General features: G+C 38.7%; 1 protein-coding gene across 1 annotated transcript; it reads right to left on the reverse strand.

Annotated features, from left to right (window-relative positions):
- Positions 1-1,951: 1,951 nt before the first annotated feature.
- Positions 1,952-9,143, reverse strand: LOC121517067 (F-box only protein 6-like). Its single transcript, XM_041798578.1, has 6 exons — positions 8,701-9,143; positions 7,616-7,865; positions 7,384-7,498; positions 7,191-7,286; positions 3,992-4,127; positions 1,952-3,892 (listed from the first exon to the last, which is right to left on the reverse strand). The coding sequence occupies exons 1-6, from the start codon at positions 8,794-8,796 to the stop codon at positions 3,746-3,748; spliced, it is 840 nt and encodes a 279-aa protein (XP_041654512.1). The 5' UTR covers positions 8,797-9,143; the 3' UTR covers positions 1,952-3,745.
- Positions 9,144-10,913: the final 1,770 nt, after the last annotated feature.

The following is a 10,913-nucleotide window of genomic DNA, read 5'->3' on the forward strand; positions in this document are numbered from 1 at the left end:
TGCAATGAAATGCCCACCTTTCCCCTGATTTATTCCCATTTTAGTCACTTTCCACTCATTTCTCTGCACATCCTTGTGAACTTTGGACCATTTTTCCACCTGTAACTCTTTTTTTTGTTTTGTTTTTTTGCGACTTTTCGCCCAGTGTTTGCTGCTTTAAGCCCATTTTGCATGTTTTTTCTCACTTTTCTCCCCTTTTTGACATTTTTCTCCTGCTTTTTGCATTTTTTATCCCTTTTTGGCACTTCTTGCCCATTTAAGCTGCCTTTTGCAATTAAATGCCACTTTTTGCTTGTTTTCCCACCTTTTTTCTGATTTTTAACCATTTTAGTCACTCTTCACTCATTTTTCTCCACATTTTTTCCAATTTGATCCATTTTTGCCACCTTTAACTCTTTTTTTTTGCCACTTTCTGCCCTTTTTACCACTTTCCTCCCAGCGTTTGCTGCTCTAAGACCATTTTTGCCACTTCTGTTTATCTTTTTTCTCCCCTTTTTGAAAATTTTCTCCTGCTTTTTGCATTTTTTTGCCTCTTTTGGCACTTCTTGCCCATTTAAGCTGCCTTTTGCAATTAAATGCCACTTTTCCCCATTTTTTCCCACCTTTTTTTGATTTTGCCCACTTCCCTTTCACTCATTTTTTGCATCATTTTTGCCCCTTTTAACACATTATTTAGTCACTTCCCATCCATTTCTTGCCACTTTTCTCCCAGTGTTTTAATTGGCTCTTTTCACTACTTAGGTTGTGGCTCTTGCAAATGTATTTTCAACAGTTTGGCTCTTTAGTTGAGCAGGGTTGAGTAACACTGCATTGGACCATCCTTTACCAAAGGAGAGATGAAACTTCATTTAAAGTTACACACCTGTTAACCACTCATCAAATCAGGCAATCAATTTGACTGTAACTTTACTAGCCCTGGTTTAAACAGTAAACAGCATGTGATAAACGGAAGGAAGTAGGGTTGAACAGAGGAATATTAAAGACATGAAAACTTTATCATTCCACTTATGATAACATTTTCATTTCTTCTCATCTCCATTTTTATCCAAACATTAGCTGATCAGTCAGTATTTAAAACTGCATTTGTTTGCTATTTTGAAATATTAAAGTAATTGTGATAAAAGTTAGTAAATCACAACCAATTCAAGCAATAAAGTTGGCATGTTGCCAAATTGTGAATAATATATTCATCTTCATAATTACACAAGTGAGACCTGGTTTATAAAGCTTTTCACATGATGAGCTGAAGGAAAGACAGAACCAGAGTAGACTAATAATATCAACAGAGACGAGAGAATTAAAGACAAAAATGGATAGGTAGGGAACAAAACAGAACAATTTAATATCATTGGAAAATAAAAGGACTTTAATATTATTCACCTAGTCGTACTGACTTTGCAGAAGAGACTTTAGGATCTAAAAATCTTAATGCGGTCAGATTTATCACCAAGGTTTTCAACTTTCATTCGCTGCTCATAACAACACAGAGAACCCCCATACTAGTAGATGAGAATATTGTAGTCCATCGAGGCTAAATTGTAGTTTTTACACAAATAGCACATGGCACATCCTTAACATCTGTACGGAAGAGGATTAGGGCCACTAAAAAGAAAAATTGAAACCCAATTTTTAAAGTCATAATTCTGAAATTAAAGTCAGAATTCAGTTTTATTGCATTCTGGATTTTTACACAGCTAAACATTCCTGAAACAGAAAAAAAAGTATTATTCAAGAAAAATCTTATTTCAGATAGTCAGCATTGCTTCTCTCCAATTAGTTTAAATAATCGACATACTGTGTGTTTGTCTATTTGTCAGACAGATCAGTAAAAAGGGACATGAAAAGAAGAAAAAACAGTACTGTGCAGAAGTTTAGGCATGTTTGTGTCGAAATTTGAGGCTGAAGTGAGGTGCGTAATGCGAGTACGCCCACCTGAGGGCCCCATCGGGCGGGAAGGAGGATCGACACAACCCAGGTCATGCTCTGGATGTCTTTGTGCATTACCAAGGGCATGGGAAAATAATCTGATGAAAACAAAACAAAAACCACAGCTTTAGGGCGGAGTTATGGGTAGGTGTGGTGCTTAAATATAGCCTAGGGCACTGTTAGGGTGGGTAGGAGGGTTGCTACAACCCCCTGGTTGTCGTGTTTATGCTCAAGCACCTAAAAACTGTTGGTGGGTGCTGGGCGTATTACCAGGGGTGAAGAGGCCTGGACAAAAGAAATGCTGTTAAGCTCGACCTTGGCTGCTGAGCGACACACGTACATGTCAAATGTGTCGACACCGACTCTGGTCGCCCTCCCTCCTCTCTTCAGCCTGGGGTTGTGGAACATCAGGACCTGTGAAGAACCGTTAATGCTCTACATGCCTAAAATTTCTGCACAGTACTGAACATCTGATCATTTTTCAGCTTACAATAACGCCAAGTATGTAGAGAAACCAGCAATATGAAGGACAATATGATGAACTCTTCATAAAAAAAATGATAAAGTGCATATAAAAATATTTCATAATGTTGTCATCAGGCAGAGGCAACAAGACAAAACAAAGCTGAGCACAGGCAGCGAAAGTAAGACAGCCCCATAGAGTCTCATGTAGGTCCTATAGACCTATATATCACTTATTAAATAAATACAAAGCAATTTACCTTTAAGTATTCTGTGTAGTTTGAGATAGCATTTCCTCCGAATACCTTTCATACCACTGTGTTGATTTTTTTTTTTTTTTTTGCTGTACAGTAAATTTGATGGCAACTCTGGTGTCCCGCTGAAAAACAGCTTGTGAAAAAAAAAGCTGCTTTTAGAGATGTGACATAGGCTGGGAGAAGGGTGTAACTGCAGGCTCAGAGGCAGCAGTTTCAGGACCACAGAAATAGAACCCTGCTTGCGCACATGCGCAATGTTGATGAGCATTTGTTTGAATACAGATTGCTAGCTACTGCTACTATTAATGACAGCGACGAGTGATAGAGCGCAAGTATTTGATGAGCTAACTTTGAGCCGTTTAATATAAGATATAAATTTTATCCAAGCTAAAAGAACATGTTGCTGCATGGGATTGTGTAACATTATTGATGAGACAATATTATTGATAGTAAGGGAACTAATGTTGTCTTATAAATAATTTTATCAATATTGTTACAGAGGTCATTAGAAACTAGCTAACATTAGCCTAAACTTTATATTTACCATACATTTCCTTGCGTTTCTCCCCCCCTCAGGTGTCCCTGAAGCCTTCAGGAATACCTGTACCCCACTTATCCCCTAGTCTTGTTCTAAATCTTCTATTTGTTCTCTAGTTTTTGTGTTGCATTTAGTGTAAAATAAAGAAAAGTTTGGAAAAAGAATGTGAATTTAATGGGGGATCAAAGCCTTTGGAGGAAACAATGGCTTATCATGTATGAAACTGTTCTATAAAATGGAAAAAAAAACACTTATCACGATAAAGTACTTAAAGTAAACTTTAAATTCCTGCCTATCAAAGTAGCGTTACCTCAAGCACATTAATTGCAATGTTCTTTGATTTGCTGAATGACGCAGTTGCGAAAAACCCGGGTCCTGGTTCTACATTCTTGAATCTGGGGTCCATCTGAACCTATAACTTGTTTAATTGCAATGCTCCTCCACTTTGCTGGGTGGCGCTGTCGTGACAAAACAGGCATCCTTGTTCTTCGGTCCTGAAACTGCTGCCTGCAGATAAGGACTATTGAAGGCGGGACACCGATATTAGAGGAATCCAACAGCGCTATGTGTCCCCCGCTGGACAAATCTCAACACTGCTGTCAGTCACGCGAATCCCATACCACCCTGCCCAGTACTGCGTGTCCTTTCCTCCATGAGAAAAACAGATGTATCTCACTCCAGGTCCATAGTTCTTGAAAACATGTGTCATCTGAAAAGAGGAAAAAGGAATCAAACATATAATAAATCTTCAGGTTTTGCACCTTCATTTAACTTAACTGTAAAAAAATGTTTCATGCTGTGTGCAAACCTGGTGCCATTGCTGATCATTCCATTGCTCTAAGTAGATTATCTCAGGGGCAAAAATCTGGATGGGTTCCTTTTCACTGTTCAGCAATTCTACACGAATCTCATATTCACAGCCACAGTCAAATCGTGGAGCGTACCTATTTCAGCACAGGTACACAAAAATGCACGTTTGTAGAAGAGTTCAGCTACTGCAGACAAACATCTGAAAGTACTTTGTATTGATTATTTGCTTTTCTCTTTAGTTTGACAGCTGAAGGGGTCAGACAGAATAACAGGTGTACCTAATAAAGTGGTCAGTTAATGTATCTCCTATGTGAAGCACTTTCTTGTTTACCATAACTTTTTTTTTTTTTTTAAGATTTATTTTTGGGCATTTTTGTGCCTTTATTAGATAGAGGAGGACAGTGGATAGAGTTGGAAACAGGGTCAAGAGTGGGGGAGAGACATGCAGTAAAGGGCCTCAGGCCGGATTCAAACCCGGGCCGCCTGTGTACATGGGGTGCACCTTAACCCACTAGGCCACCTGCTCCCCTTAACCATAACTTAAGTAGCCACGTGCATCCCCAGATTGTGAAATTTTCAGATTATGAAAGAGTACCTTTTAGGACTGTCATTTTTTTAAATTGCAATAAATCCCAGAATTTTTATTGTTAACCTTGATTAATTACCCCAACCCACCACCACTTGCATTCTTCTTTTCTCCATTTTGGATTTATGCATGAAATTACAGACCTGCTTTTAACTTCAAAGAAAAGCCAGATTTTTGGTTTGTTGAGCATTATTACACTAATTCAATCACAGAAAAAGGAACTTGTTATGGACCAAAAAAGAAGTAAGGGAATAATGAAAGAGAAAATGTTTTATATCACAAGATGGAGATAACTTTTGACTTATCTAAAAACTATGGTTATGCAACTTATCCAGTTGCATAACCAAAGTGTACTGAAGCAAACAATACAGCATTTCATTAATGTCATTTTTAAAAAATAAAGCACTACCCATGGCCCTTGATTGCATTGCAACTAATGCTGACAGCCCTAGTATATAGTTTAAACTGTTATAATGTTGGATATGTTCACTTTAAGAAGCATTAAAAAAAATAACTTCAGTATTTAATCAACTAGAAATCTGATTAATTTAGAAAGATTACTTAATTTAATCTGTGATAAATATCAGTGGACTTTACATCTTCCACTATAAAACCAGCAGTGTTAATTGAACATCACAGGACTATTTGTATCGCTATAAGACATACTCATTAAATGCCTTGTCATCCTGTTAACTTGCTGAACGGTTGATCTGCTGAAACGTACAGTCTTAATTTTCCTTTGAGGTAAGAGGAAGGACAATAAGAGTTGGGTTTAGCTTGTAGTCATCACTAATTGAGCTTGTTTTAGCTACTGTAACAGCCCAGCTTCATCTTGTGTCTTTATTAACAAACTGTTATGGATACAGACATTGCTATAGCTGAAGATCTATACTAACCATAGTAAACATCATTATCATCATCAGCTGAAATAAAGCCGCTTCCTTCTTACTCCCTAATTATTTCTGTCACCAGTATGAGTGTTCCTGCACTCAGTGGAAGGACTGGTAAAGACTTGCACTGTGACGTCACGTGCATACTCTCTACAGTCGACCCATCAAGTGAGGGTATAGGTGTCTATGGAAATGCTACTATATCAAACCATACTCAATCAAACTGGACCACAGCTCTCCTCAAAGTCACCAATGACCTCCTCCTCTCCTCAGACTCTGGCCACATCAACATCCTCAACCTCCTGGAACTTACGGCTGCATCTGACACCATCAACCACTCCATCCTGCTCCGATCATACCTCATGGACAGACAACAATACATTCCCGTTAACAACTGCTCCTTCTCCACTGCCCCCCTGACACAAGGTGTCTCCTAAGGTTTGGTGCTTGGACCCTTTCTAATCATCATCTACTTGCTCCCCCTTGGTCATATCATCCGTCACCATGGACTCAATTTTCACTGCTATGCTGATGACATCCAGCTACACATCTCCACCCCCTCCATCACCTCAGACACACACTCCACATTAACCAACTGCCTCACTGAAATAAACACTTGGATGAACAACAATTTCCTGTCCCTAAATTACAATAAATCCAAACTTATGATCATTGGCCCCAAATCAGTCACCAAACCCATCCATAACTTCAGCCTTCAATTAGACTCTTTTACCCTATCCTCTTCCCCTCACACCCACAACCTTGGTGTCATTTTTGCCAGTCACCTCTCCTTTCATCAGCACGTCACCCAGCGCACTAAAACAGCCTTCTTTCACCTAAAAAACATAGCCCGCATCCGTCCACTACAGTCCTTCGCTGCAGCTGAAACTCTCATCCACGCTTTCATCACATCCAGACTAGACTACTGCAATAGCATTCTTTATGGCACATCCTCAACAGTCCTCAATAAACTCCAGTACATCCAGAATTATGCAGCATGCCTCCTGACCCACACCCGCTCCCGTGACCGCATCACCCCGGTCCTCCAAAACCTCCACTGGCTCCCTGCCCCCTACCACATCCAATTCAAAATCCTCCTCCTCACCCATAAAGCCCTGAACCAACAGGGCCTCTCCTTATTTTACTGAGTTCCTACACCATCACCCCCCCCCCCCGCGCGTAATCTCCGCTCTTTAAACCTCAATCTCCTCTACTCACCCATGAGAACCAAGCACCAAACCTGGGGGGACAGAGCCTTCTCCATAGTGTCCCCTCCCTCTGGAACTCACTCCCTAACCATATCCAAGACTGTACGGACTCTTCCGTATTCAAATCTGGCTCAAAACTGGCTTTTATTGTTTGATTCTTTTGTCTTCTCTTTTGCTGCCTGATTATCTGCTTGTTGTTTGCTTGCTGTCTGTTTAGCTGCTTTCGGGTCTTTTGATTTCTTTGTTATGTTATGTCTTATAACTTTTGTCTTTGCGTTCTTAAAAAGCGCTTTGAAAATTAAATGTATTACTATTATTATTATTATTATTATTATTATTATTATTATTATTACCTGTTGGAAACACCACTATGTATACCTCAAATGAAACATTGTTAGCATCCTCTAATTTTGCTAACATTGGCTACAGCACAGGAAACACAGGCTGTAAAATTAAGATTGTGTTTGTCAAAGACTCAGATGAAACTACTGAGATGATGTGTTTTCTTCTCACCAGTCAGATATTTTGATGTCTGGCTGGATGTGATCCATGAATGTTGGGTCGTAACCCTCCTCAACCAAATCAATCAGCTGCATCTTCCTGCATATTCTGCAAAAAAACAGAAAGGGCTTTAGATACCACACAATAGAAACAAAGTATATTTTAAAACTGCTGTTCATCTGGACCATGGTTGGTGAGTACCCACTCGTAAGAGGTCACAAAGTTTTTCTTGACGGCCTTGTTTGGATGTGGCACCCTAATTCCCTTTACTGTCCACTGATCACCACCATTGTCAGTTATATGCCAGTACCTCATTTTCTCTAAAAAAGCACAAAACATGTCATAGAAATGAGTCAAAAATGTGGCTTTTTCTACATCAAGATAATATAATCTTAATGCCATTAAATGCTGATTAAAGTGGCTTGGTAGATTCTTACTCTCTCCTCTTGGATTCTTGAGAAGATTTCTTCTCGTCTTGCACAAAAAGTAAAACAACCTCCAGTCTTTGGGGATTTTGGAGGGATCAGAGAGGTGATATCCTTCTCGTCTACATCTCTGTTTCCACAGTGATTCACTGTCCGCTGCTTCTTTCCATTGATGGCACACTAAGCGACAGGTGCAAACCACCTGATGGGGAGGGAGATTTAGGAAGATCTCTTCTAGGATCTCCAGGGGAACAGAGAACAACTGGAAAGAACAAACAGTAAACAGATATAGCTATCGTTAAACACTGAATATTCAGTTATTGTCAAAGCATTGACTTTGAACACTTGGTAACCACAATGAAGCTACACCAGTTTAAGCAACACCAGCTGATGACTACAGCACTGCAGAAGAGGAGCAGTTCATCGATGTTACCTCAGATTTACCTGCTATTGCAGTTCAAGCCTAAGATATTTTCTGCATTTTGGATTGGAGTGCAAAAGTAGAACAAATCTTTGCTAGGCTCAAGAGCCTTGGCCACACTTTTTTCCTTTTGCAACATCCAGCGTGAGATCTGTTTTTGGGCTGTTGCCTGAATTAAGATAAAAAAACAAACAAACAAACAAACAAACAAACAAACAAATCAAAACTGGAAATTGAAAATGAACAGACATTGGCAGTCTCAGATCTGCACCTGTATTTGTAGCATCAAAACAGTCATCACTGAAATTATTGCAGTTTTTATTTTTAAGGGAATTCTTCATCTTCAGATAGATTTTTAAAAGTCATTTTTAGGCTTCATGTTGTGGTAAATTCTAGAAAAAAATTAATTGTTTTGCCAAAATTGTTAATAACGGTGTGTTTGTTGGACATCTGCATGTTTTTACATGTTGAATTGTAAAGTGAGCAGTGGGGGGGTGACAAATATTTTTACCTGCCAAAGAAAGGCCCGACAGAAAAAAATTGGGAGCCACTGCTATGGTGGTTGACAAGCTGGTAGCGATGAAATCTATCAGTACGTCGTTAAAGTCGCTACAAACAGCCTCAAAACTTTGTCGTTTGATCAGTTTTTTCTTTTAAACTTGTATAAAATACTTACTTGTTCCTCTGAAAGCCACGTTGAATCAGTATTACTTCGCCTTTTGGCTGAATTCGAGCTTAGAGTTGCACCCATAGCGTTAGCTTTCCTCTTCATGCCTGGGATAGACCCAGGCTAGAGACTGTTGTTTTTATTTTACAAGCAAGACGACCAACTTACTCTATATCTGCACTCCTTTCTGGACGACCTAACTTGTAAACGTGTGTAATGTGAACATGAATCTACGCCATCACATAAACGGACTAAGTTTTATAATTACACAACGCGGAAGTTAAGAATCAATGTAAAGACTTCTGAGAGGAAAACACAGCTGTTAAATTTGCCGTTGTTTTTAAGTGTAAGAGATGTACACTTTCGGTTTTTACCGTTTTAAATACGGTCCATGAATCACAGGGTCAAGGAAAGGTGGGAGACAGGAAAGGAGAACAGCTGCGATAAGGGAATCCGACCGCACTTTACCTAGGCGGATGTTATGGACGTGACGTGTTATTTGTGTAAAAACTACAATTTAACGTTGATGGACTACAAAAGCCGCATCTACCACTCGGTGCGTTCACCGTGTTATGAGCAGCGAATGAAACGTGAAAACCTCGGTGATAAATATGAGCCCATTCAGAGTTTAACTTCCTAAAGTCTCTTCAGGACGAGGGACTGTGACTGTGAACATCCAGAACAACTTTTCTCTTATCTAAACTCTCTGCAAAGTCAATACGAATAATGCTGAAGTCCTTTTATTTTGCAACTATATTAAATAGTTTTGTTTTATTCCCTACCTATCCACTTTTTCTTTAATTCTCTCGTCTCTGTTAATATTATTAGTCTACTATGGTTCTGTCTTTGTTTCAGTTCGTCATGTGAAAAGCTCTATAAACCGGGTCTCACTTGTGTAATTATGAAGATGAATATAGTAATCACAATATGGCAACATGCCAGTTTTATCGCTTGAATTGGTTGTCATTTACAAAGTTTTATCACATTTACTCTAATACTTCAAAATAGCAAAACAAATGCAGTTTTAAATACTGACTGATTGGTTTACTGTTTGGATAAAAACGGAAATGAGAGGAAATGAAAACATCATAAGTGGAATGATAAAGTTTTCAAGTCTTTACCTCCATTCATCCCTGTTTATCACATGAATTATACATCTGACAATTAATTTTACTGTTAAAATCAGTACTAGTAAAGATACACTCCAAGTGATCGCTTGTATTGATGAGCGGTTAACAGGAAGGTCACTTTACATGAAGTGAGCCCGGTGGTAAATAAGGGGTTAAAAGATTCAATGTTTCCGTGCATGTAATGTTTAAATTGATGTAATGTCTAAATAACAGAAAGGCCACAGAAAAAAGGAGAGAAAAGTGTTTGCAAATCTAAAAAGTGTCATATTTTGTACTTTGCAAAATCTTTCTGTAAACTTTTTCTGCTGTAAACATGTTGTCTGGCGTCAGTTTATTTTAATATAGTGAATCAAGAAGACGAGCGTGGTTTAAAGTTTTATCATGCGGTTTGTCTATGAGTGCCTTTAGCTGCAACAGGTAAACCTTTGGGTAGCTACCTTTAACCTAAAGTGAATCCAACCTCCCCATTATTCTAGTAAGGTAATCTTTCACATCTTAGATAGAGCGGTGGGAAGGCTACAGAAGTTTATGCAAAGAATTGTGGGTTGTTTGTTCATCTCTCCTTTGGTAAAGGATGGTCCAGTGTTTCCTAGGCTATAGGAGATAATAAAGGAAGTAATGAAACTTCTTTCCTTTTCAGTTAGAGAATTCAAACAGCCTTTATCATGGCCGACACTAAAATACAGTATTTTTGTGTTGGTACTAGGGCTGTCATGGATTTGGAATGTCAGACGAAAACTACATTACATTTTAGTCTAGTTTTAGTCATCTTGATGAAAACTAAACTTAGTTTTTGTCAGTTTTAGTCATCAAAGATCTATTTTTTTTAGTCTTAGTCTAGTTTTTGTCATGGAATAAAGGTGATCGATGAATAGTTTAGTTATAGTTTTAGTCAACAAAATTAACACCGTCTGCAAGGTTGACTTGTGGGGGCTAATATGAAGGGCTCAACTGGGTTTAGGACTCTCCACACTGAGTTCATCATTTTAGTAGGGCACAAGTATCTTTTGTTTATTTTTAATCTAAAACTGTCAATTTTCACTTAACAAAACAGTCATTGGTGCATATTCCTCCCCTTCCTACTTGTGATGG

The sequence above is a fragment of the Cheilinus undulatus genome, linkage group 11 (genome assembly GCF_018320785.1).
Source record: "Cheilinus undulatus linkage group 11, ASM1832078v1, whole genome shotgun sequence".
Classification (NCBI taxonomy): domain Eukaryota; kingdom Metazoa; phylum Chordata; class Actinopteri; order Labriformes; family Labridae; genus Cheilinus; species Cheilinus undulatus.